Here is a 26,792-nt window from a genome sequence, read left to right on the forward strand (position 1 = left end):
AAACGATAACGCATCGTTCTTATATACCACTGCTGCTGCTATGTACGCGTGATAAGAGCTCCATATAGCATCTCTACTCGGGCGCGCGCGAGCTACTCTCGAGGAAGTAATTTTTCTTTTTTTACAAATAAACGCAAGAGAGCTGCGCTTTATGAATTATGAGGCCAACTCGCGAAGGGCGTGTGCTGCTGCCGCACTGCACAACGCGAAGCTGTGAAATTTTTGCCAGTCCAGCGCGAAGCAGCAGCAGAGAGAGAGAGAGAGAGAGAGAGGTTGAATTTTAACCTTTTTTTTCATTGCTGTTTGTTCAGCGGCAGCAGCAGCTCGTGTGGCGCTAGGATATATCTCTCGGCAAATATAAATTTATCGACTCTACTCGCGCGAGCGGCTATATATTGATTCATGAACGTGTGTTGCCTGAGTAGCGTAAGGTACATAGGCTGCTGCAGTTCGTATAATATAAGGATCGTGGGGGCGATATTTCCGACGCAGCGCCCAAGTGCTTTATCGAGTTTAAAGTAGCTTTTGACTTCTTGGTATATCGTGAGCTCTATGCGAGATATAACCCTCATAATTACCATCAATTTTATTTGCGGCGAAACGCGCCAATTTTTCGTTCGTTCATCTACGGCCGGTCCACGGCATAAATTTCTCGCGTTTGCAAGGCGATTGCTTCTGGCTCGTGTGTATCAATGCGGCAGAATTTCGATCCTCGAATGTCATGCTATACAGATATTAAGCGCATTTGGTATGAACTGAGAATGACTTATTGAGTCACTGTGAATGCCTCAATACAACTTCGAGTCTCCACCGCTAGGTGTCGAGTACCTTTATCCATGAGTCTGCAAGTGGTACAATTAAAGTAATTGCATAAGTTGAAGCACGGTTTCGAATGTAGAACCTTCACTTAGCATACGTTCAATTTTAATGGCTCGATTATTAATCAGTCAAAAAGCCTTCATGAGATCATGAAATAATTATAATTCCACCCGATCTGAGAATAAATTGGTCGAAGAAACATCGATAGCCATTTAAACTCAAGTGCACTGCAATCCCTTCGAGGTACGATGCACACCTCGGCACAGACACGAGCTAGCTCGTACGGTGTGTCGGGCACTACGCGTAAACGCGAGTTTTACACACGTTTACAGTATACAAGTGCTAAATAATATTGGCATAGCCGGAGAAAGAGAGGAATTCCTTAAGCGACCGTACACCTCGCACGTATATATATCTCTGTTTCTCTGCCCACGCGCGGCACATAGCTGTGTTTCTTTCCTTCGTTCGCTATACGCACATGCACTTTATTCTCCGCGTACTCGCGCCGCGGTTAAATTGCATAAGTGCGCGCGCGGCGGCTGCAGGCATTGACATTCGACGAATGTGGCATATTTTATATATTATACATATACAGCAGCTCTCGCGAGTCAACCGTATACCGTATATATACAAGTGCATGAATATTAAACTGTATATACGCATCTGTAACGAATTCGCCAATGACGTTTTATATATGTATATATCTCGTGCAGGTATATAGCCGAGCGGTGGGCTGTTGTGAGAAAACTTTTTGTCTCTAATAGGACATGCGCCGTGTAGCGCACGACTGGCCAATATACACGCCATGGGAGCGATTGGAAAATCATTAATCGAAATTAAATCATTGAACGTCGCCTCAAACGACTTTCACCGAGTCGGCCGCGATCGACCGCGCGGCGCAACACTGCAGCAGAGCTCGCGCGGATTCTCTTTATACGCTGGGCTTTGCGCGCGGCAAAACAGAGACAGAGACTCCTACGTGTTCTCTCGGGGGCCTGCACATACACATATACATGCACCCATGTGAAAAAGGAAATTTTATAGTAGACAAATTACCTTTCTATCTGTCGCTTTGTATATTCTTAATTGAATTTTAAGTGCGCTCGCTTATATAGCCTCTTCTCTCTCTCTCTCTCTCTCTCTCTCTCTTTCTGTCTGTGCGCACCGCGAATACCCCGTTAAGTCCTTGCAGCGTGCAGGTACTATAGATATACGTTTCGCCGCGATGCTCGCGCATTACATTCAGCCATTCGCGCGCACACACACAGGATTTATTGTGAAAAAATAAAAATTCTGGATGCCCGAGGAATGTATTGAAGAATCGATAAAAGGCCCTTTTTTTACTCTACGCTTTGATAGAATGAAATATAATTCACCTGTGCGCGCATTATGCGCGTGTGTGTGCGCTCTCGCGCCTTCATTAAAATGTAGATTACTTTCTTTAGGCCACCTGTACAGTACATCTATAGTGTACGTTAAAAGTGTCAAATGAAATTTATCTAGTTTATATATTCGAAACTGTACGAGCGCTCGAGGATTATTTTTACGACGCGCGTCCATCTAAATCAACATTTTTTCGCGTTTGCCAGTAGTTTTTTGAGTACCAAAAAAAAACAGATTTTACTACTCTGTAGCACGAGATCGAATCAACGTATTACGATAATAGGATAATATTTTTCGTAAATAAAAAAAAGCCTCGATCGCATTCAACCATTTTCATCGACAATCGGCCTCGCGTTTCCCTACTCGATGCTCTATACTTCGGGACGTGTAAGTGATGCGTGCAGGCGCGGACGAGAGTTTACAGCATTCGAAACTTGCGAAATGTCGATTTATTTTCTACAATACAGCGGCTAATGAGTATATTGCTTAATTTACGCTACCTTACTGCGCGCGCGCACTTTTTCGCATCGTCGCGCGGTTAAAATTAATTTTGAAATAACAAAAGCTCGACGGATTTACTCGGATCGTAATGTGTACGGCTCGGACTTTTTTATTCGTGAAAATTCATGAAATTCGATACATCCCCCACCCGTGCAGCAATTAAAGTCGAACAAAAATTGTGGTACTGCTATGCTCGCGTATATACATCGATCGGGAATTACCTCACTCCCGCGCAGAGTTCGTTATACGATCGTGTTGGCTTGCGTAGGTATATACTCCATTTACTATCGGCGCACAATCGTCGAAACTCTGCTCTTAATTACCACAATTAAATCGCATCACAAAGAAAAGCTTCGCAAGAATACGTGTGTTATATGTGTATATAATGCGCAGCCATGTGTGCGTCGCGCATGTGTGCAACAACGAGAAGAATCCACGAAGCCTTCTCTTCCTCATTCCATTTCAGCTTCACCCATTCAGCTATCATCCTTGTAACCGCCAACTTTTACAATCACCTATATAATACTCGCGCAAGTTGGCAATTCGATCCATAAGCTTCTTTGATTCTTTCCGATGCCGACTACGACGCCGCCGCCGCTGCGTCTCCACTTCTTCTTCTTCTTCGTCTCTCTTTATTACCCGCGCGTGCACCGCCACGCGCTTTATTCTATTAATTTTCCCGCGCAACACCCTTTTAAGGTCGCGCGATACACATATACCACCCCATATATATACAGCGCATACACATGAGCGCCTATGCAGGCGGCGGCTACTTTGCTTACGTACACACATAATATAAGCGCACGAGAGCCGTTGTCATCGATGCTGCGCTCGAGTTGTCGCGGCGACAGCTTCTTGAGCATTGTTGGCGCCTCCGTATATAATGCTCGCTCTCACCCCTTGCCTGCAGCTACCAAGAGAGTCGAGTTCGATCGCAGCAGTAACGGCGGCGGCGGCGGCGGCGAGGGAGGCCCTTATTAGGCACCATATAAAACCAGTTGTCGCGCGCGAGAACCGAGCGCCGCTGCATCCGTGATTCCTGTATTATTATGCACCGCGGTGCGTTTATTTTTCATATGTTTTACAGACTGCTGTGATATCGTGAGAATTTCTGCAGGTATCTAAAGCGAAACCGATCGATCGTCGATTATTTTATGTCACTTTACGTTACACTTCCATACGAGTAATTCACATTATGATTTTTCACACGCTTGCTTTTACGTGAACTTGAACTGACGGTTTTTCTAGATTCATTGTCAAGGCCTGTAGAAGCTCGCGCGAGCCATGCTCGTGATATTTTCGATGAAATTACGTGCGCAACTTCCGAAATACTTTTATCGACTCTGTTATTGTATTGTGTATGTACGTGCCGAAAAAAAAACTTGAAAAGGCGTATCTTTTTCGCCAGGATAATTTGCATCACAAGAGAAATTTAGCTATAACTTATTTAAAGTCACACATCCCAGATAAACGGTACTCCGTGACTAATTACCCGACGATAATGACTATAAAACCTACGCTACTTTTTCGACGTTAGTTCATAATTGCGCGATTGGCGATTTTTCAATTTTTGCCCTCCCCCAAAAAATGATACAATGAAGTTGACTCGCGACGTAATAATATCTTTGCTGAATCTTTCACTATGTGTTCACTTGTCTCAATCTACCGTGATGGAAAAATTGAAGGAAGCTCTGCCGACGGTAAAAGAAGTTTACGACGATGCCCAGGTAATCGGTGAACAGTTGGGAAAAGCTCTGGACGTGGCTTACGAAAAAATCGAGACAGGCCTCAACGATTCCTCTCTCGGATGGAAAACAGTGCGTTAACAAAATTTACATCTTGAGTCATAAAATTATAACACAAATCGTTGCATGCAATACGATTCGTTGATAGCCAGAATTGATAAGAGATTCGGGATACAATTTCGAAGCTCACGAGGTCACGACCGAGGACGGCTACATACTGACGCTGCACAGAATTCCCGGCCCTCCCAACGCGCCCATCGTCTTCCTGCAGCACGGAATCACCGAGAGCTCGTCTTGCTGGGTACTGTCCGGCAAAGGCAACGCCCTGGGTGAGTCGATTTCGAACCCAACATGTTGCTTCTTAAGGTCTTGGAACGAGTTATTTTATGGTGTGTGTTTTAAATGTAGCCTATTTGCTTGCCGATAGAGGGTACGACGTGTGGCTGGGCAATGCCCGAGGAAACATCTACTCGCAAGGGCACGTCTCGTTGTCCGTGAACGATACGAAATATTGGCAATTCAGGTGAGTTATTTTACAAGTTAATTCGGCTAAAAACGATGCTTTCGACGTCTCTCTCTTTCTCTCTTAGCTGGCACGAAATGGGCATCTACGACATACCGGCTGTGCTCTCTTACCTGACCAGCATCCGAAACGACAAAGTCATCTACATCGGACACTCGATGGGCACCACCATGGCCTACGTCATGTCGATCCTGCGACCCGACGCCGCGCAAAACGTCAGCGCCATTTACAGCCTCGCCCCGGTGGCCTACTGCGGACACGCCAAGAGCCCCGTGCGCTTCGTGACGCCGTTCCTCGACGAGATCGAGCTGATCAGCGATTACCTGGCCCACGGCGAGTTCGTACCTCGTAACAAACTAGCCAAGTACGTCGGCATGTACCTCTGCGATTGGTTGGGCGTAGCATTCAATGGATTCTGCACCGATGCTCTGTTCTTCTTGTTTGGATTCGATAACAAGAGATTCAACGACGTACGTATTTTCAATGGATTTTTTTATTTTTTATTTTTTACGATTTGAGGAATGTATGGAAATTTTCAGACGCTAACTCCGTCGATCGTGGCGCACACTTTGGCGGGCTCGTCGATCAGAGAGCTAACGCACTATGGTCAGCTGATAAAATCTCACAAGTTTGAGCAATTCGATTGGGGCAAAGAAGAAAACAAAAGAATTTACGGAGACGACGATCCACCGGAGTACGATTTATCGAAAGTCAACGTGCCGGTAGCTCTGTTTTGGGCAAGAAACGATTGGTTGGCCGATACAAGGGTACAAATAATTTTTTCAATCTAAAATAGATACAATTATTGACGATAATAATTTTGCAGGACGTGCGAAGGCTGCGAAGAGAACTGCCCCGCGTTATTGCGGATCATCCTATCAACTACAACAAATTCAATCACATAGACTTTTTATGGGGCTTGGATGCAAAAAAACTCGTTTACTCTCCTCTGATTCAACTAATCGAAAGTTTTTCCCTGGGAAGAAGATCGTCCAGGAGACCCAGGGGATAAAAAGTGCTATTCTTTTAGCGATTTACCTTTCATGGCAGTTTGATGCCTCGTGAGTAAAAAATTCCTTTTTTTACGAACTGTATCTCAAAACTTTCATCACAATCTTATTGATATAAAGAGAAAAAAAATAAATCCGATCCGCGGCTATGCTGCCTTTTTATTATTACTTTATTCTTGACCTCTAACGCAAGCGCGCATTACTCGCGCGTGCATTACTGTATATCAATTGTTTCTGCATAAAAGCGTAGATAAAAAAAAAATAAACTCGTTGGCATATTATCGCAAAGAGAGAAATATATGCCGTGTACGTAACTGGAGTGTGTATACGAGCATGATGCAAGGGCCTATAATGCCAGTCATAAATCGAAAATGCAGAAACGATCACAAAGAGTTCTATAACTTTTACTGTCTGCAGTTGGTGCTGGTGCCGATCTGCGCGCCGCATTATACGCCTTTAACGCAACTTCGTGCGCGCTTAAACTGAAATTAAATATAATTAAAACAATCGCCCCACAACGAAGCTGAAAAAAGAATTGACTCATTAAAGCTGAAAAATCTATTCTCCGATTGATTGCCGCGGTCATTTAGAAACTTATAGAGTTCGCAACTTGTTCTGGCGCGCGCGCAAACCTGCTACGAGTGTGTAAATATTATATTGAGATTGATAAGTCGCGCGGGCATTATGCGCATATCGTCACGCTAGGCTTTATACTGTAGACGTATACGTTTAGCTTACAGCCGCGTTGCGTTGTGGCGCGTAGTATATACAGTATATGGAGATATCGTACCGACATATCTCAAGTCGGGCGACGCGATATATTATATGGACATTTGACACTGCGTTACGCATTTATATTAGTGTTATACGCGTAGCGCAGCGAAACAAAGGAGAGCTTTGAAAACGTTGTAAACTTTTTCGACACTCTGTCGCACAGTGAGAAAACGTACGTTTGCGTTATTTGTAAGCTCGTGCTCGAGGCTCCGCGGAGCGTTGCGGTAAATTCGAAGAATCGGAGCAATATTTTATAGGCTGATTTATTCGTTTTACCGGAATCCGAAGTAATGCGCGATTGCGGAAAATTAATTGAACGAAAATTTCTCGTATGTGCGAAGATTAAAAACAAAAATCGATAGATCGCTGTTAGCTCTCGATCCCTTTGTCCGCGCGCGGTCGAAATTGTCTCGAAAGCTGCGATAAAATTCTGCATGTCCTAAGCTCAAAAACAAGTACGTATACGCGGGGCGCAGCGCGAGCCCGCATTATTACGAACGCCACAAATAGCGAAGTATGTTTACAAACAGGATTTAGGATCATGAGCGGCGCGCCAAGCCAACGGCTCGCTCGGCGCAGCGCAGTGCATTATACGCATGCAGAGACACGAACGGCCTTGCGCGCCGCGGCTTACAATTGCAACGGCCTCGAAGAATAAAAATCGCGACTTATATATAGAGATACGCGTATACAGCGCGAGTTACCGGGTGTGTATTGCAATGTTTCGAGCTAATTATACATACGGTCCGAGTAAAGGGCGTTGTCTCTTGGAAATTTGTCATACGCTACGCGCGCAGCCGTCGATAAATTTTGTCGTTTTTAAACGCGGGCAACGTGTGAGCGTAATCTCGATCGACGCGCTTATTCGTGTGTGTGCGCAATCGCGTTTTCTTGTCCCGGTAGAAGTTTACTTTTTGACGAACTGCGTAAAACATTAAAAATAGATCGAACACGTGAACAATTTTTCCATTAATTGTATAATGGTCTTCTAAAAAATTAAATTTAAATTGTGCCTTGCAAAATTAAAAGCTTACATTTCATAATAATTTAAAGTCTTAGCGTAACAGACGTGCAGCTGGTATAGAAAAGTTATCTTAAATAAATGTATAGTGGCCTTGGAAGAAGTGCTCAGCGTTAATAATGGCCTAATGACCGAAAAATAAACGTTTAAAATGTTTTAAAATACGTATCTATAAATTTGCTTGTTTTTGGTGATTTTTCTGTCACAATAATGTTTAAAATATTGAGCGCATTTTAAATAATCTGAAAATGTCTGAAGTTTTCAATCACTTAAATACGATAAAACTGTAAGCCTCTGCACCAGATAATAAAGATAAAAATAATAATAAGTAATAAGGATAAGTCAAAAAAAGATTTTAATATCAGTTTCAATTGAATAGATGTCTTAGACGTTTAAGCCGTTTTTAGAAATGAGTACCAATCCAAGTTTAACTGGTATATAACTAGTCTGAGTCAGTTCGACGCCTGCTATTCATACAATGCACGCCCACAGATGCGTACAAAAACATGAAAATTCAAAGCCATTTCTATTTCTATTTCGATGAAAACTCAGAACTCAGTGCAACAAGATTCGGCAATATGATATTCATAATAACAAATCTGTGAGTCAAAATCAATAAGTTATACTGGTATAATACTGGTATAATACTGGTTTATACCCGCGTACATTTTGTGAAATCGTATCTGTTTCGTTTTGTATTTAAAAGAGCTACGAAAAATTAATAATGCCATAACTTCGTGATCCAGTGGTGATACTCGTTCGGAAGACGTTATACAATAGCAAAAAGTAATCATACTTTGATTAAGTTAAATAAATCGCAGATTTTGTTCTTAAACGGTTTTAAATTAATTAATACTAAGAAATTTAATGAAATAATTTTTTCTTGTGCTCCGTAGTGCAGTTTAAAAATAAAAATTATTGCAATTCTTTGGTTCGAGCATTGAACTAAGTGTAAAAAATAAATGTGTTTAATCAAGAATCAGTGCATTCAAATAATGGAGTTCTAGTGTTTTATTATTTTAGATTAAAACGAAGTTTCGATTTTTCTTTTTAAATTTCATTGGTTTTTTACAAGCCTTTGAAAATTTGCTTCTCTAGAACATTAAAAATTCAATTGTGTAAAATCATTCAATCCACATATTTTATATTATTACTAATTAAGTTTGAATTTGTGCAGATAACCATGAAATCAATGAAGATTGTATTCCTTTTGGTAGCATTGGCTGCATGTGCTAGTGCATCGCCAGCAGGCGCCACAACCAAACAAGACGATGATGAAAACACCCGAAGGATACCATATCATCCACCCACAAATGAAGAAATCATTATTGGCATGTTAACCGACATGGAGTCCAAGGTAAAATCGACCCTCATAGTCGCGTCGATCGCCTTGACGTTCACCATCCTCACGATGATCGGCCTCTACAGATACAGTAGAAGACAGACCTAACTTTAAGTTCAAACATTGATACTCAACTTACTCTCTTTAAAAAAAGGATGGTCTGAGCGTATCATACAAATAAATGTGTTGTGATAGTGCATTGAATTTGTGTAGATGGCGTAGGATGCATGGACCACGAGTTCGTAAATTCCTGATAGCGCTAGCGCGAGTACAGGTGCTTGTAAATTTAACTAAACTTTTACGGCAACTGAATTTAATGCAAATGTAATTAGTCGATAAGAATTCAATGTAAATTTTTCAATTTGAAACTTGATTTAAAAAAAAATTCTGTGCTTCAACTCGTTTGAAAATGGAATAAACTATTTTTTGTTACATTAACATTTTGCTACATTAACTCGATTAATAATCGAGTTTGAATTATTATGAACAAAGCTCATCAGACTGAATAGTATTTAAAAACTCTCTTGACTTCTTTTTATCCATACGAGCATTATTTAAAAAAACCGCTCCCAATTCATTGTCAAAGAGCTTACTCCTATTTTTAAGTTTTAATAAATTCTAATATCTTTAATAAATTTTTTAAAAACTAACGTCCACTCGACCAGTGCAGTCAAAAATGTTTCTGTATAGCGCACGTCGCAAATCACGCGTTCATAATATACTCGGCAAAAATTGTCTATATACACTCTTTATATAAAACTATGCTTGTCCACCTTGTTTCTCTCGAGCCGTGACTAGATCGATTTTTTGTCACTCTCTCTTTCTCTCTTATTCTGCAAAAGGAGAACGATAAATTGCGATAAATTATCGTCCCGGGACTAATTTACTATCGCGACACGCATCAATCAGAAGCTCGCGCGCGCATACAATTTATGCATAATTTATTCGCGTTTACAGCAGAAGCAGCAGCAGTACAGAAGCAGCAGAGGTATCCACGATCAAGAAGGGGGAAAACGATCAGCATTGAATGGGACTCGTCGTATATGCGCCGACATCGCAGGGACTTGTCGATCGACTTCTATAGAAGAGAGAGAAAGAGAGAGAGAGAGAGAGAGATCAGCTATATAATGCTCAATACATGTAGGAGGCTCTCGGCGCGTTTTATAAGAAGACAGCTGGCTGCGTGCTTTGAATCGTTAGTGGGTGCATTTTGAGCAAAGAGAATGCGTCGACGCGATCGCTTACGTACATATATATACCCTGGAAAAGTGTCCGCTGGCATTTCATCCAAGACAAATGGCCGTTTGAACCTTGTGCGTTATATACTGCGTATGGGATATATACCCCGCGAGCATCGATCGATCGCTTAAAAACTATATATGCCAGGCTCGATCCGCAGAGAGTGAAATATTTCAAGCTTTTTGTTGCGTCGATCGCGCTAGATATTTATAATGCTCCACGACTGCAGTGCTATACGTGTGTGCGCCAGCAGCAGCAGCAGCATCAGTACTTTTTGCCGCAACGATTAGAGTTTTAAATTGCTTAAAAGCCAGGGTGTGTTAAGAATCTCTGCTGCACCATACACGTTGCGGAATAAATAAAAAAAAAAAAAAAACCAATTGAAGAAGCGATAAAACCCTGCGCGATATTTTCTTCTGCACTGTCGACTCTCGAATTGTAACGAAAGAGATCGTGGTGCAACCGAGAGGTGAATAATAAACGATGTGGCTGCTGCTTCAAAAGCATGAATACGCAAATAATAATACATTGGCTTACGATATTCGAATGTGTGATGCGCGAATCGCGTTTGAGGCTATTCGGTGACGCCTAGGCACAGTGCACGAGAGAGGCTGTGTACTAAAAACACATCGTCTCGCGTCGGTCAACCAGTGATTTCGAGGCGCACACGAGCGAATTATCATACCATAGACCGTTTAGCCGTGTGCGATACAGCAGCAGCAGCTTGCAGCAACTTTCATTGTATGTACATTATATCCGCATCTCGCGGCCGTGCGCGCCGTCGCCGAGACATATTGCGGGTCATTCTGACTTTTTACGATCGAATGGTTTGTTTGTCGTCGTTTGCAACCTCTCTTGGGCTCTCTCTCGCTCGCTCGCTCGTGCAGCACTGCTAGCAGTTTCGAGTTTTAAAATTTTGATGGCTCTAACTGCGCGCGTATACGTATGGCGAGTCGAGAGCGAGAGAGAGCTTATATGGCTGTATTATCTTCGACTGCTGCCGATACACACATATGGCAGCTGCGTAACTCGTTGTTGTTTTCGCTTCTTATTATACATGATTCTTTCTGTTGTTGTTGTTGTTTTTTTCTCTCGCTCCGAGCCCGAGAGAGAGAGAGAAGAAGAAGAAGATGAGCTCTCGCAGTCGACGCGAGTAGTCGGCCACGGAGAGACAATGAATAAATTACGCAACAGTTAAATGATGGTACCCTATTGGTTATTTCGAGTGCGCGCATGAATATAAATTGCGCGACTGCACGTGTATATTAACGGCCGGGAGAAAATAAAGTGACGAAATGCTAAATCACTCCTAGGAGCAAATTGATACTTTGCATTTTTTTTCTCTCTCTCCCTGTTACATGCGTTCGTTAAAAGCTACTTGTATCTTCGACGCGTGTATGAATATTTTTCACGTGAAAGACATCACTTGCGGTAGCATGGCGAGCATTTGCTTCCTTATCCAGTGCACGTAGTGCGGGACGTAGGTCATGACGTCTGGCACGACGTCCGAGTTGCCGCAGGGCGTGGCGCCGAAGCTCACGATTCCCAGGACCATTCCGTCGCTCGTCACAGCCCCGCTACCGGAATCACCCTTGAATTTGAACAATTTTCGCGATAGTTATGGAAAACTCTTTTTCGTTCGGTAAAAGGAGGAGTTGCTCGGCTTACGTTACAGACACCTTGTCCTTCACCAGCGCTAACACACATCATCGTTTCTTGCTCTATGATTTTGTCAAAATTCAACGCTTTTGAGACTATTGGATATTCTCCTTGAATGTAAGTTTTCCAAGAAAAGTGACATAATTTGGTGTTGGTAACTTGCATGTTCAAGTAATGCAAGTGCAGCGGTTCATCATCTTTCTGTAAAGTGAGATCACAGAAACTAATGAATTAAAAAATAGTTGACCTAAATCACTCTCGCAATGAACATTCACCTCAGTCGTACCCCATCCTCCAATGGTCACTCGAGTATTTTCAGGAACTTTGTAATTTGCTGGAGGTAGTTTCGCACGAGCAACGTCGAATCTACTGAAGTCAAAGTAATTTTTGATTTTTATCAAAGCAATATCTCCACCGAGATAAAGGCGCTGCGAGGAAAAAATAACATAAATATCATGATAATTATGAATCAGTGAAAGTCAAATAATTAGCAACATACACCAGGCACAGTGTGTACAGCGATAGATTCTACGGCGTAAGCTTGAACGTTTGGTGAATCGGGATGTTTTAACTTATGCGTTCCAGCTACCACTTCAAGCCTCTTTACTTCGGATTTGGCATCTCTAAATAACAACGATACATTGTTGTGTTAATCTATCTAGAAATAAATTTTATGTTTATCAAATTTTTACCCTATGATACAATGAGCTGCAGTGAGCACAAAACGTTTGTTAATTATAACGCCGCCGCAGTGAAACGGAGTCATGAACCAATCGCTGATAACTGGCACATAATGAATGAGTGAGGGTAACCAGCTCGGCTTGTTCCATCCGTTTCTTCGCAAGTACACGAGGTAAGGAAACATGGCATAAGTAGCCTTTGTCCCTCCATGAACTTGGCGTTTGATTGTTTAAGATCAATAATGAATTATTTTACAGTTTTTAGTTATCTTGATTTCAATTTTATGTAATATAACACCTACCTCTGCTTTTTACTTTTGCTTGTGTTAGTTGCCCAAAACAAAAAATTATTGCAGTTGCTACTAAAATATGTTTCATTTTGTACAACTAGTCGTCAATCGTAGAACAATCAACAATTATTTTCAGGAAAACCCTGTTCAATATTCAGAATAAAATTTGCTAAAATTCATTGTTTCAACAATCACGGTAATCGTGATGTAAAAAGTAGTAAAGTAAAAAGGTAATGTCATAATTCGTCATTCAAAAGTTATATTTATCATAACTATACGGTCAACCACAGAATTCGGCATCAGACACTATTGTTTTTTCCGTTAAACTGCTCATGTGTAATTAGAATACTCTTCAAAGATTTGATAGTAAGACTATTTTTGTCCTTGGGAAGTGTCGCTAAAAAGATGCATGTAAAAAGACACCCACGCGTGCAATCGAAAAGTTTTTTATTAGATCGTAAATAAAAGCAGACAATGTGCCATTGGAACTTAAAGGTTAAAATGAAATGAATACATACGCATCCAGTCGTGTTTATCGGGTCAAGAATAAGGGTATATCGTCAAACTTTGAAGCAATTTTATCACGCCTGAATATAAATCTGCAATATAACTAAAAAATTAAAATTACCGCATTTTATATTTGGTCAAAAAATTTGTTGCGTTTGCAGTATTAATAGCTAATAATGTTCGTCATATCTTCATAAATTATCATATCAGCATTGCTTCGACTTCAGTGTCACGCAATTTTCGTGCTTCCATACCTCAAATGGCGCAAAAATAAAATATGTCAAATGAGCAGCAGCAGTAGCATCGCGCTACAATTATCATTTGCAGCTCCTGCATGGCTATTGGCATTGCCAAGATGTACATTTAATTTGGGTCCGCAGACCTGCACGCGTGTCTCTAAAGCTTATACCATTATATGCATTGCGCGCAGTCCGTCCGTGTCTGTGCGCGAGTCGAAGAGAAACAAAACCACTAATTAGGTATCGCGGCTATAATACAGGTTATTATATGCACGTTTCACATTTTTAACTTCTTTGAAACTATTGCAATAAAAAATCAGATACTTCTACACCAAATTTCAACTGGGAACGACCTTATTTACCTCAGGCGTCCAGGCGCTAAATATGGCAAAATTAATGGCAAGCCATATGAGTTTTCTTTTACTTGGATTAAATAAGGCCAGCCACCAACTATAAGTATCAAGTACTTTTTATTTGGATGGTACGCAGAGCTATCAAAAATTGAATCATCTGATGTTTTGGTTTATTTTTAACATTATCGTTTTTATTTTAACCCAGTGCGACGTACATACGATCAATCACACCTCGTATCCAACGCGCCCAAAGAAGTTTCACTACCTAAAGGAAAAAAAAAGAAGCAGCTCGCACCGATCGCTACTAATAGCGAGCGTCCAAAGTAATACCTGTCCGCGTATATGGACGCGCGCGCGCGTACACAAGAAGGGAGGCATACATGCCAATTACCCTCGCCGAGTTAAGTACAGCATCGTCGTCGTCGTCGTGGTCGTCGTGGTCGTCCCCCCGCGCACACGTGTATACGTGCATTATATTTGCGCGCGGCCCTGGCCGAAGAGCGAGGTAATCGTCGCGCGTATATATGGGTCAAAATAATACTTTTTTACAAAACCGTGCGCACGTATGTCACCGATCTTGACGCGCTTTTGGTATGTTATAGTACATGGTAAAAAGGTCCCAAAAAAAAATTTTTAGACCCCCTCCCCCCTCCTACCCCCCACTTCCGGTATAAACGTCCATTTTCGATCTATATTTTTTCTGAGGACATGAAGCAAGTAAAAAATCTGAAAAAATTCATAAAAATACTTTTCCACAATCCAAACAACCTTGAATTTTTTCAGATTTTTTGAGTGCTTCAGGCCTTCAGATAAAATCATTGAAAATTTCAAAAATCGAGATACGGCGGTATGAGCCGATGTAGTACTCGGAAATTTTTTCAGTTATTTTTCGCATTAAAAAACATAACCTCAATTTTTTTCAGATTTTTTCAGATTACCTAACGCACCTTTTGAAGCCAAAAACCGATTTTTTTGACGAAAATAATTTTTTTAGGACAGTACGGAGCCTCGAAAAATCTGAAAAAAATTTTTTCTTGTTTTTTTCATCAAAATACGTAATCTCAAATTTTTTCAGATTTTTTAATTGAAGGCGATAGCTTCTAGGGCCGAAAAATGCTATTTTTAACAAAAAATGGTTCCTAGAACCCGATGGTTCCGGTGAAAAAATTTGAAAATATTTTTTTTGAATTCCTTGTCAAATTTTAATAAATTTTGACCGTTTCAAAAGTTCGATTGAAGCTTCCTAGCTCATTTTAGAGCATCAAACGAGTTTTATCATTCCTTAATGTCTTCAGAAACGTCTTCAGATATTTTGCACTAATCTTTGTCCTGCTCTAAAATGAGCTAGGAAGCTTCAATCGAACTTTTGAAACGGTCAAAATTTATTAAAATTTGACAAGGAATTCAAAAAAAATATTTTCAAATTTTTTCACCGGAACCATCGGGTTCTAGGAACCATTTTTTGTTAAAAATAGCATTTTTCGGCCCTAGAAGCTATCGCCTTCAATTAAAAAATCTGAAAAAATTTGAGATTACGTATTTTGATGAAAAAAACAAGAAAAAATTTTTTTCAGATTTTTCGAGGCTCCGTACTGTCCTAAAAAAATTATTTTCGTCAAAAAAATCGGTTTTTGGCTTCAAAAGGTGCGTTAGGTAATCTGAAAAAATCTGAAAAAAATTGAGGTTATGTTTTTTAATGCGAAAAATAACTGAAAAAATTTCCGAGTACTACATCGGCTCATACCGCCGTATCTCGATTTTTGAAATTTTCAATGATTTTATCTGAAGGCCTGAAGCACTCAAAAAATCTGAAAAAATTCAAGGTTGTTTGGATTGTGGAAAAGTATTTTTATGAATTTTTTCAGATTTTTTACTTGCTTCATGTCCTCAGAAAAAATATAGATCGAAAATGGACGTTTATACCGGAAGTGGGGGGTAGGAGGGGGGAGGGGGTCTAAAAATTTTTTTTTGGGACCTTTTTACCATGTACTATAACATACCAAAAGCGCGTCAAGATCGGTGACATACGTGCGCACGGTTTTGTAAAAAAGTATTATTTTGACCCATATATATACGCGTATAATACAGAGGCAACTCTCTCGGCAACTACTGCACTGCGCCGCGCGCGAAATAGCTACTGCACGCACGCATGTATCGACGAGACGAGGCTACCGATCGCGCGTTGCGATCGCGATCGCCACGACGCGTTCCGTCCACCCAAGCCGCGTATACACGTATGCATGCCAGAGTAAGAGAGAAGAGATCACGAGCGAGTTTCGCGTCCGCAGCTGTCGTACCCAAGCAGCCTCGCGTTGCGCACACCTATGCAGCGGTATTATGTACGCTGAAAAGAAAAGTCCACGTCTCTCTCTCTCTCGCTCGCTCTCGTCCCGAGAATTGGCAACTATGGGATTCAACGAAACCTGCTCCAACTTATACTCGAGCGAGGAAGATTCTTTACACCCTCTCCACCTCCTCATCATCCTCCTTCTCGTCTTCGCGGATTTTTCGATTCCTATCTAACCGGAGCAAAATCAACCACTCGCTCGAGTCGCTTATTTTTCGTGTGCGCGAGCGCGCGTGCGAGCTGAGTATATAATACATCCGAGCAACCCGCGCGCCACTGGAATGATGATAATTATTTGTGGGCTTCTTGTGGGCGGGTAGGGTAATTATTCTGCATGACGTACATGAAATGTACACGGTGTGCTCGTGAGCGCGATGCTTTATATATTTATATATATTATATGTATAAGTTGTATAACTTATTTACGTTGAAGCGATCCGTATAGAGGAGTTGAGCTTGCTTTCAACATTTTTTTCCCTCCTTTATTACTTCGGGAGTACTTTCATCAAATCTCGACCGAGAAAATTAGATCATTTATTTAGATTTAGTAAAAAAGAAAAGCCGTATCGTTCGTAATTTATTTCAAGTTCTACCGACAAATTATGTTTAAGTAAAGCATTAAATTTTAATAACTCTATAAAAGCGAAACGTGATTATGAAAGTTATGATAGGTTCGACGAGGAAAAATCGTTCAAATAAGGAATGATGTCAGTAATGTTTTTTTGTTGAATCAACTGAAATTATTTTTCAGCATTTCTTTAACAATGAAACCAATTTTGAGAGTTTTGATTTTGATTTTCCTGGCGATATACGTCAAAAGTGCTCAATCAGAGAAACGTGCGTACATTTCATTTATCAACATCATCCTTAGATCTGATTACAATCTCTTTTTTATGCAGATCTGGTGAAAAGGCAAATATATGGCGGCTGGGAATCAAGCGATAGTCATTACTATCCGTATCAAGTTTACTTGAGAAGAAATGGTTGGCAGAGACCTTCTTGGCTACCTACTGTTGCTCACTCATTGCCATACATTACCAATTGGTTTGCTATGCCATTTCACTGTGGCGGTGTCATAATAAGCGAATATCACGTGCTAACGGCTGCACATTGTATTTTGGGGTACGATTGAAGATATTTTGAATAATAATTCGCGCATGAATTCGTATATATGAATGCTGAGTCGATTCTTTTTATCTTAGATCTCCAGAAAAAGAAGTCAATAGAATTGAAGTCGTTGCTGGAAGTAACAAGCGCATTGACTCATCTGCAGTGGTGCACAAGGTGCAATCAATCGCTGTACACGAACAACCTCGGGTAAGTTAAGCCATAGACGTCTTATTGCAAAGTGAATATCTAAATTTTAACTATCTAATACTGTCAGTTTTTCTACGATATTGGCGACATTGCTGTTATCAAAGTCGCAGAACCCTTTAAGTTTAGCAGTAAAATACAGCCGGTTAAATTACCAAAACACAATTATGTAGTTGCCCCTAAAACTCCTGTTGTTGTTACTGGATGGGGCGAGACTGAAGTAAGTAGTAAATTTCACTTATATTTTTATGAAACAATGTCTCTCGTCAAGTATGATTTGGCATTATTAATATAATTCATTAAATATTTTACCTTTATAATTCTAAAATAAATATAGACCTCAATTTTAATCGCAATCAAAATCATAGGATATGTATTCGGTTGATTATTTGCACGTTTTGGTCATGAGAGTGGTGGAAATAGAACAATGCCGAGAATCTTGGTTGAAATTGTATCGACAAACTGTTCCGCTTCACTCATACCTTTTGAATTTCAAAAAGTTGGTTCACGATTCCATGATATGTATTCAAGGTCGAACAGGTCAAAGCATATGCGCCGTAAGTTATTAATTGCTAAAATATTATAATACAATTCTAACTTTTAATCTAAGATAGTCATATAGTTATCATGCGAAAACCAAGTGTAATTCTCATTTCACGATTTGTAAACACAACACATAAAACCGTAAAATTTAATATAAAATAGTTAGATTGATTCAAATTAATCAATATGATTCTTATTTTATAATATTTTTATTAATTTCCTAAAATCTGACAGTTGTTTTTAAGGAATGAAATAATATAGCATGGTAGGAATCTAAAATTAACACAATAGAGATAACGCAATAGATCCATGATAAAATAACAAAATCGAGTTCATACTTCAAATTAGATTCTCACTTTCACTATACGTTGCCTGATAGAGAAAAGAACCATTGTCCGCTCGATGTAGACCTTTGTTGTTTGAAAGTAGACGATAGTGGAAGGTATCAGTTCGATCTTACAAGCACACAGGTTTGTCTTCGGTGAAGCGAACGCCCGCCGTAAATTGTTTGGCTATTTTACACTTGAGATGCGTCTCCAGCTTGCTGTTGTCCCCAACCCACTCGGACCAGATATGATCCTGATCGTTTTTGTCGAACAGAAATCCATACATTTCGTACACGAACTGATGAAATTGCAGCTTCTTAAGATTCGAAGGTGCCTCGTCGTTGACAGATTCCTTTATTTTTTCCAGTGTCTGGAGCACCTCAAGTTGGTTCTCTTTACTGATAGGTAATAATGCCCATTCACCGGTTCTCTCTGCCTTCATTTTTTTCAGTTTCTCGAGCACCTCAAGCTGGCTCTCTTGACTAATAGGTAATGCCAATTCACCGGTTCCCTCTGCCTTGACCGTCTCGTAATCGCAAGGTTTCTCCTTGATGCTAATTAATTTCAACAAAATTAAGAATTATGCTACAATATTTTCTTGATTCAATTCTTACAAATGATAAATTACCTGAGAGCCCATTCAAATGTACCGTTGGAGTCCATGTTGCTCGCTTAGAATCTCGTCAGCAATTAATCTGTCTATATAACGATGTTACACATCCAAGTAGGTGACTTAAATTTTAATATTTACAAATCGTGAAATGAAAATTTGAGCCGACACAATGTACGTAATGTAAACAGAGCAAGACCAAGTTATAATTATTAAAGCAATCATCAATGTATTATTAAATTAATCAACATTGATCTCCCGCTTAATGAAAAACGAATATTTTTCGACGAATGAAATTCCATTACAAAAAAATTTTAAATTATGAAAAATCGTTTTACAGTAAAAACGTAATAGTAAAATAAACAATCGATTGACTTTGAAATTTCTAAGGGTGATTCTGGTGGTCCCGCTGTAACGATTGACGGAGTACTGGTCGGAATCGTCAGTTTTGGCAGTCGTCCTTGTGGTAATGAGAACAAAACACCCGACGTTTTTACCCGAGTGGCTTACTACATACCATGGATCAAAAAGCACACAGAGCCAGAGGTTGAAGTAGTTCAGTAAATTGCAATGAAGATAATTCAATTGGTGGAGAGCGCAAAAGAAATTTGCTTAAAAGTACAAAAATTGTAAGAATAAAAAAATATTCAAAAAACAAATCACTGTCACTGCTTTGTCAAAACAAAAATAGTTAATTTCTCCAGCGATTTGACAAGAACTCGAGAGTAATAAATTAGCGATGCAGAAGAGAGTTTGTTTTGAATTCTGTATCCCTTTATTTCTTTGAGACTACTATCATTTAATTTGAGCAAGAAAATTAAATCATTTATTTAGATTTAGTAAATAAGAAAAACTGTATCTATCATAAATTAGTTTTACCGACGAATTATTTCAAATAAAGCATTAAATTTTAATAACTCTACATAACCAAAACGTGATTTTATTTTATTTGAAAGATAGCTTCGCTGTGGAAAAGTCATATAAATAAAGAATATCAGTACTTTTTTTTTGAAACAATTGAAATTATTTTTTAACAGTTTTGTTCACGATGCAAGCGATTTTGAAAATTTTAATTCTTCTTTTTCTTGCAATAAAATTCAAAAGTGCTCAATCAGAGAAACGTACGTACGTTCATTTATCAACATCATACTTAGATCAGATCAATTATATCGTCGTCCCAGCGCAAAAAACCGCATTGATAAATTCGAGTGGCAAAATCAGCCTTAGTCCATATGTAAAAGGATAGGACTAAGGCACGTTTTTGTCTCGTGGGTTTATGAGTGCGATTATTGCGCTGGGCAAGGATATCCTTTTTTTACGCAGTTCTAGTGAAAAGACAAATCTATGGTGCCTGGAATGCGAGGGATGGTTCCTATCCGTATCAAGTTTACTTAAGAAGAAATGGTTGGGAGAGACCTTCTTGGCTACCCCAGATCGCCGACTCTTTACCAGTTATTGGTAATTGGTGGACTATGCCTTTTCGCTGTGGCGGTGTCATAATAAGTGAATATCACGTGCTCACGGCTGCACATTGTATTTTGGGGTACGGTTGAAGATATTTTGAATAAAAATTCGCGCGTGAATTCGTATATGAATGCTGAGTCGATTCTTTTTCTCATAGATCTCCAGAAAAAGAAGCCAATAGAATAGAAGTCGTTGCTGGAAGTAACAAGCTAATTGATCGAAATTCAGTGGTACACAAGGTGCAATCAATCGTTGTACATGATCAACCTCGTGTAAGTATAACAATAGCTTTTTCATTGCACAGGTAATCTTTTAATTTAAACTGTGTTATTCTGTCAGCTTTTTTATAATACTGGCGATATTGCTATTATCAAAGTTAAAGAACCCTTCAAGTTTAACGATAAAATACATCCCGCTATATTACCACATCATAATTATGTAGTACCACCTGAAACTTTGGTTGTTGTTACTGGATGGGGTGAGACTGAAGTAAGTAGTAAATTTCACGCACTTTTATAAAACAATGTCTCTCATAAAGTATAATTTTGCATCATGAGCGTATTTCAATTGACACTTATAAATAATTCCAAGATTTTTTGTCCCAGTATTACTGAAATGAATTTAAAACTTTATTTTAATTGCATTTAAATTTATAGGAGATGTATGTGGCAGATAGTTTACGCGTTATAGACATGAAAACTGTCGACATAGAAGAATGCCGAAAATCTTGGAAAAAATGGTTTGGAAAAACTGTCCTGTTTCAAAAATACATTTTAGATTTCAACAAGGTAGTTGATCATTCTATGATATGTATTCAAGGTGATAAAGGTCAAAGTGCATGCGCTGTAAGTTATTTATTACTAAAATATCACAATACAATTTCTCGCGCAAAAAATATTATTTGCCGCGTGCTCGGCGTGGGCGCAGAAGTGTGCTGTAAAATAGCGCGACAAACCGTAGAGTTTTTCAATGATTGAGACAATTAAAAAAAAAAAAAAAAGAATAATCTCACTGTGCACGAAGAACTGTAAGAAAATTTATTGTAAAATTGTTCGTACATTTCTAAGGGTGATTCTGGTGGACCAGCTGTAACGATCGAAGGAATAGTGGTGGGAATCGTCAGTTTTGGCAGTCGTCCTTGTGGCAATATGGTGGGTAATGCACCCGATGTTTATACCCGTGTTGCTCATTACATACCGTGGATAAAAAAGCACACAGAACCACAAATTCAAGCAGTTCAGATATAGAAGGGAAAATAATTCTGAGAGCAAAGAGCGCAAATAAAATAATTAATACTTAATATTGAAAAAATTATGAGGATTTTAAAAATAAAAAGGTATTCAAAAAATACTGCTACGCCAAAAAAACCTGTCTGCTCGTTTCGTTACTTGTATAACATTACATCAGCTCACGACTCAACAATCGCTCGAGACGGCAAAACAAAAAAAAAGTAAATTTCTCCAACGAATTGATAAGGACTCGAAGGCAATAATTGTCAAAAGGAAGCAGTAAATTATCGAGATTGACACGTGATACATTTCAATTGGCGCGCGCGCTAAGCTACTGCCGGTCGCGGGCGGAGTACGTATCTGGTTGCGGTACTCGACGGGGCTAGCGTACGCCACATTGATAAGCCGTTTTTTTTCTCTTTCAATTTTTCTAAGCGTACCCATACAAGCGGAGGCGTTTTATTCAAATGGAAACGTTGTGGGATAATTTATAATTTGTTTGTCGCGGGACTTTTTCGCGCGCTCGGCTCTCTTTCGGAAAACCGGTTTGTCTCGATGTACGAAACACATTAAAAATGTAATACTTCATTCGCGGTCGAAGCACAAAAACGACGACGACTCACGTGCAGCGCGTGAACTATGCGCGCGCGACCGTAAGCGCGTAGCTGTGGCATTGTGAAAAATGGTTAGCGCTCGAAACTCGCTAAATAACAGCCACAAGCCCGTTTGAAATTTTCCAATATACGCCTCGTAGTCGCGCGCGCGCGAAAACCTGTTGACACGCTCGAGTCGCTAATCCTCGCATTAATTCGCATAATATAGCTACCGCGCTCGAACCCGTGCGCTTGAATAAGCGGCGCGAAGCCTAAAATCGAATAAATAAAAGCGAAAGAAAACAAGAAGCACGAGGAGCGAAGAGGAAGTGTGCTGCAGCGAACGTATTCGCACCTCGGCTGGACATCGGACGCGTCGAGAGAAAATCAATGCCGAACCATCAATCCTATCGTGCAAGCCTTTAACACGTGTAAAATCGTGGCTCGCTCGTCATTATCGTACACACCGCTCGAGCTTTATACACTTGGGCGACCCTGCAATTTTCTACTCGACATCTCAATATATATTAGTCGTCTCGGTAGTGGTAGAAGTAGTAGTAGTAGTAGTAGTACCTCGTCGTGCTCATATACTGTATCGAGCCGAGAGAATCACTTATTATTTGATTAATGCCAATGACCCGATGATTTATGCAGCTCGCGAACGGAGAGCGAGTCACTAGTATAGTATAGTAACAGCTACGGGGAACGATCAGCTGTGCTCGTGCACGAGCCGTGCAGGTAGTAGTCGAGCCGCGTGGCATGGCTCGATTTTTCTTCTTCTTTCTCCTTTTTCGTATTGGCACGAGAATCGCATGCATCTCCGACTCCATCGATCATTATGCCTTTAGCTGCGCGGCGCGATCTGCTGCTGCTGCTGCTGGAGAGGACGCACCTACGTACATATATATACACAGGGGTTCTGAATCGGTTTCCTCTATCGGCTACCATAAATCCTGCGTACGCGTGTACCGCTGCCGGAATCACACGAGCTCGTGCGCGCGTCCACCGCGGCATATGTTATACCACTGCACGAGCTCTCGAGCGCGCGCGAGAAGATCGCCAGGGCAGCGCCTGACCGAAACTCGCATGCTCTCGCTTGCCCGCGTGCTGTGTATAGCAATTTTACGCGATGTTTTTGCCGTGCCTTCTTAATTACCGAGTAATTAAGAGGATGTTGTTAAGGAAGGGAAGATCGATCTTGCGTTGCTCTCATTTTACTGCGTTTATGTCTCATATATGCGGCACACGCGTCCATATGGAGCCCTGCGCCGCGTGCTCGGCCGATGATGTAGCGCGGACAATTTGTTCGCGTGTATTTTTATCCCTCGTCGCATTTAAATATATACACACGAAACGAGAAGCGAGATTCGATCTGTGCGCGAGAGGCTAAGCACGGCCGCTACCTATATAATACCGATACGTCGTTTTGTTCGATCGACTTCACCAAGTAGTAGTGGTAGTTTCTTTTCTCCTTCCGTCCTTTGATACGTATGAAAAAAAAAGCTCGAGAACATTATACGGCTAAATTTAAAACGATCACGTAGATATAGGTGCGGGAGGTGACGCGTTGAGTATTTCAAAGATGCTTGAAACGCCGCGCCGAGAAAGAATTTATCAAGTTCTCCGAGTCGCTTTCTCTTCCTTATGTATCCTTGGAATAGCTTCTGAGTTAGAACATTTTGACCACGAGAAACGCGTAAAAGAATGAGCGCGACGTAAGATTTTTTGTTGCTACGCAGTATCGCACGCTCGAGAAAGCTTTTATTATGAAGAATACACTTTTGCAAAATATTACTATTTCAAGTGGATATGTACAGGATGATTTAATTCTTTATCAGCATCGGAAATAATTGACGATAAATATGTATAAATTACCCCCGTATTATAAACTGTTTAGGATCTATCTATGAAGATAAAAATTCATAAATCGACAGTGTGTGCAAACATCCAGGCGTTTTAACTATTTTATATTCGTAAAAAAAAAAACTGGTAAACTACAGAGATACCTACACCGATCGCGTCGAATATTATAACGTTAATATATCCAGGCGAGCGAGCGTCGACTTTGCGTACGACGGAAGGATCATAGGGCGCCGATAATACGAAAGAGTCTGTACCTGCGTACACGTGTGTGTGTGTGTGCGTGCGCACGCAGATTTATCTATATGTATCGTTCACTGCCACCGCGCGGAAATTATAATAAATTACGGGGTGAGTCGCCGCTGCGGCCGCGCGTACCCGACGCTGTTGCTGCTGGAATTTCGTATCCGTATGCACACACACATACACACGTGCATGGCGTAATAAATATTATTAACGCAAACTCTCTTTCTCTCTGTCTCACCCGATCGCTGCGGCCAAGGCGCAAAAGATACTGCGCGCAAGGGGCGAGCTCGAGGTAAAAAAAAAAAAAACAAAATAAATAAAGAGCAGCAGCAACAACAGCAAGAGCAATAACAACAACAACAACAACAACGGCGAACGATCGGCGTTTAAAGGTGTATTAATCGATGTACGCGCGCTCGAGTTGCAGCGATTTTTCGAGCTTTATAAGCGCTTGTGTGCTGCTGCCGATGCTGTTGGCTCCGAAGTATACGATAGAGATTAATATATCGCCGCTACGTATGGGTGCGCGCGAAATTGCGCACCGTGCGCATATCTACGATTTATCACGAACTTTTTCGACGAAATGCGTATATGGCGCAGCAACGGATACGCATTTAATCCCTGCGCGCGTGATAAAAGTGCGAACGGAGGCAATGCGTCCGAGATCGCAGCTTCATCAACACGAGAGCTGCGCAGAATTACACGTTAGAACAGCGGCAGCTCGTCTATCGCTGCGTAAAGGCACGCGCGCCTTTTTACATACGAGTTATTTTAATACCGTTGAAAATTTGTTTACAGAGGCTGTTGCGGTCGTGGTGTTGCTGATTCTACGCCGATTTGACGCGGTACAGCCGCTCGAGAGCTGTAATTCAATTAACGCGATAACCTATCGCGGGGTAGACAGAGGGGGAAAAAAGTTGAATTTGAAGCAGTGATCGCATCCGTGTCGACGCATCGAGTTGGATCTATAAAAGTTACCCTGAGCTGTCGAAAATGCTCGATCGAAAAATAATTTAAAATTTTACATTCGAATTTTATTTTTGAATTGGAAAACGCCTATGTACGGTGTTGAAAAAAACCTTGCACTTGGAGCAGATCTTTAATGTAAAATCTATGACATTAATTGATGTATCAGTACCGTTTGATTCCTCATAGACTGCATAGTACATGTATGGATAGTGCAATTTGTAAAGCCAAAATGAACAAATAATGATAATAATGAATTGAATATCAATGCATCGATGTACTGACTTAGTTTTTGTGACAATTGCACAAAAAAAATTTTTTTGAACTAAATCATAATTAAAGCCAGCCTACCCTACTAAATAGAATACCTTCTTCTATAAATCTGCAAGCGGCAAAATAAAAATAATCAAAGCTTGTTACTGAATTTTTGAAAGTTGATGCCGATCCTTTTTCGCGCACATGATACAAAAAGTATATAGAAGTACAACCGTAATTAAATCCACCTGTCACCGCTAGATGGCGGGTACCTTTATCAGTAAATCTGCAAGTGGTAAAGTTGAAATAATTGTATAAGTCAAAGCAAGGTTTCGATACGACGTGTAAGGGTGTCGGACTAATGTCGTCATCAATGGTCTTGCATTCATTCGCAAAGGCTTACGTGCAGCGCGATTACACTCCTTCGCGCGCAATCACGCGACATTTTACTTCGACCGCGTTACACCATCTCCTCGGCTTTCTTTTCTCATCGCCCGGAGGAGCAAAACAAAAGCAAAAAAAAAGTCGAGGAACAGAAGAAAAAAACGCGCGTGGTACCATCCGCAGCCCGAAGGCCCACGCGCACGCTTTTAAAAAAAACGGCAGCAACGCAGCATCGGCTGCTGCAGTGCGCACAACAACAACAGCAGCAGCAGCAGCATAATACATAATACCGAGCGGAGAGTACGAATTTCCAAGAAGACCCCCGTAAGTCGTTATATGCATTACATTTTGTTCGTTTCTCTCGTTGGCCGCAAATTGCCACCCTCTGCAGCGGCAGCGCAACTCGGGCTCTCTCTCTCTCTGCTTTTTCTCTTTCATTCAGACTCTCGGGATGCGAATACACTCCGGCCGCAGCAGCTATCTGTATATACATGCTGCATTCGGGGCAACAATTTTCGGTGTATTACAAATCCTTGGTACGCACGCGCAGACACCCGCTCCTTTCTGCTG

General features: G+C 40.6%; 5 protein-coding genes across 8 annotated transcripts; 3 read left to right on the forward strand and 2 right to left on the reverse strand.

Moving 5' to 3' along the window:
- The first annotated feature begins 4,256 nt into the window (after positions 1 to 4,256).
- On the forward strand, positions 4,257 to 9,389 carry LOC106652063 (lipase 3-like). 3 transcript variants are annotated; one of them, XM_023458386.1, is made up of 7 exons: positions 4,257 to 4,520; positions 4,597 to 4,777; positions 4,857 to 4,971; positions 5,039 to 5,441; positions 5,511 to 5,738; positions 5,798 to 6,032; positions 8,954 to 9,389. In XM_023458386.1, the coding sequence occupies exons 1-6, from the start codon at positions 4,299 to 4,301 to the stop codon at positions 5,981 to 5,983; spliced, it is 1,335 nt and encodes a 444-aa protein (XP_023314154.1). In that variant the 5' UTR covers positions 4,257 to 4,298; the 3' UTR covers positions 5,984 to 6,032; positions 8,954 to 9,389. The 3 variants fall into 3 exon arrangements, with proteins under 3 accessions (XP_023314154.1, XP_014226292.1, XP_014226293.1); XM_014370806.2 differs by lacking the exon at positions 8,954 to 9,389 and having other exon boundaries at positions 5,798 to 6,128; XM_014370807.2 differs by lacking the exon at positions 8,954 to 9,389 and having other exon boundaries at positions 4,601 to 4,777; positions 5,798 to 6,128.
- Positions 9,390 to 11,703: 2,314 nt separating this feature from the next.
- LOC106652002 (chymotrypsin-2-like) lies at positions 11,704 to 13,082 on the reverse strand. The gene is made up of 6 exons (XM_014370718.2): positions 12,999 to 13,082; positions 12,709 to 12,910; positions 12,516 to 12,639; positions 12,292 to 12,444; positions 12,026 to 12,217; positions 11,704 to 11,948 (listed from the first exon to the last, which is right to left on the reverse strand). Exons 1-6 carry the CDS (start codon positions 13,072 to 13,074, stop codon positions 11,766 to 11,768), a joined length of 930 nt encoding a protein of 309 aa, XP_014226204.2. The 5' UTR covers positions 13,075 to 13,082; the 3' UTR covers positions 11,704 to 11,765.
- A 4,108-nt stretch (positions 13,083 to 17,190) lies between these two features.
- On the forward strand, positions 17,191 to 19,933 carry LOC111693565 (chymotrypsin-2-like). Of its 2 annotated transcripts, none has more exons than XM_023458402.1 (6): positions 17,191 to 17,269; positions 17,332 to 17,554; positions 17,635 to 17,749; positions 17,817 to 17,966; positions 18,115 to 18,303; positions 19,616 to 19,933. In XM_023458402.1, exons 1-6 carry the CDS (start codon positions 17,197 to 17,199, stop codon positions 19,787 to 19,789), a joined length of 924 nt encoding a protein of 307 aa, XP_023314170.1. In that variant the 5' UTR covers positions 17,191 to 17,196; the 3' UTR covers positions 19,790 to 19,933. The 2 variants fall into 2 exon arrangements, with proteins under 2 accessions (XP_023314170.1, XP_023314171.1); XM_023458403.1 differs by having other exon boundaries at positions 18,156 to 18,303; positions 19,616 to 19,707.
- On the reverse strand, positions 18,480 to 19,393 carry LOC106652071. The gene is made up of 2 exons (XM_014370814.2): positions 19,244 to 19,393; positions 18,480 to 19,169 (listed from the first exon to the last, which is right to left on the reverse strand). Exons 1-2 carry the CDS (start codon positions 19,276 to 19,278, stop codon positions 18,746 to 18,748), a joined length of 459 nt encoding a protein of 152 aa, XP_014226300.1. The 5' UTR covers positions 19,279 to 19,393; the 3' UTR covers positions 18,480 to 18,745.
- Positions 19,934 to 20,697: 764 nt separating the features above from the next.
- Positions 20,698 to 21,961, forward strand: LOC106652001 (kallikrein-7-like). The gene is made up of 5 exons (XM_023458450.1): positions 20,698 to 20,768; positions 20,847 to 20,961; positions 21,029 to 21,178; positions 21,346 to 21,534; positions 21,757 to 21,961. The coding sequence occupies exons 1-5, from the start codon at positions 20,698 to 20,700 to the stop codon at positions 21,934 to 21,936; spliced, it is 705 nt and encodes a 234-aa protein (XP_023314218.1). The 3' UTR covers positions 21,937 to 21,961.
- The last annotated feature ends 4,831 nt before the right edge of the window (positions 21,962 to 26,792 follow it).

Source organism: Trichogramma pretiosum, unplaced genomic scaffold, assembly GCF_000599845.2.
Source record: "Trichogramma pretiosum strain Unisexual culture from Peru unplaced genomic scaffold, Tpre_2.0 scaffold13, whole genome shotgun sequence".
Taxonomy (NCBI): domain Eukaryota; kingdom Metazoa; phylum Arthropoda; class Insecta; order Hymenoptera; family Trichogrammatidae; genus Trichogramma; species Trichogramma pretiosum.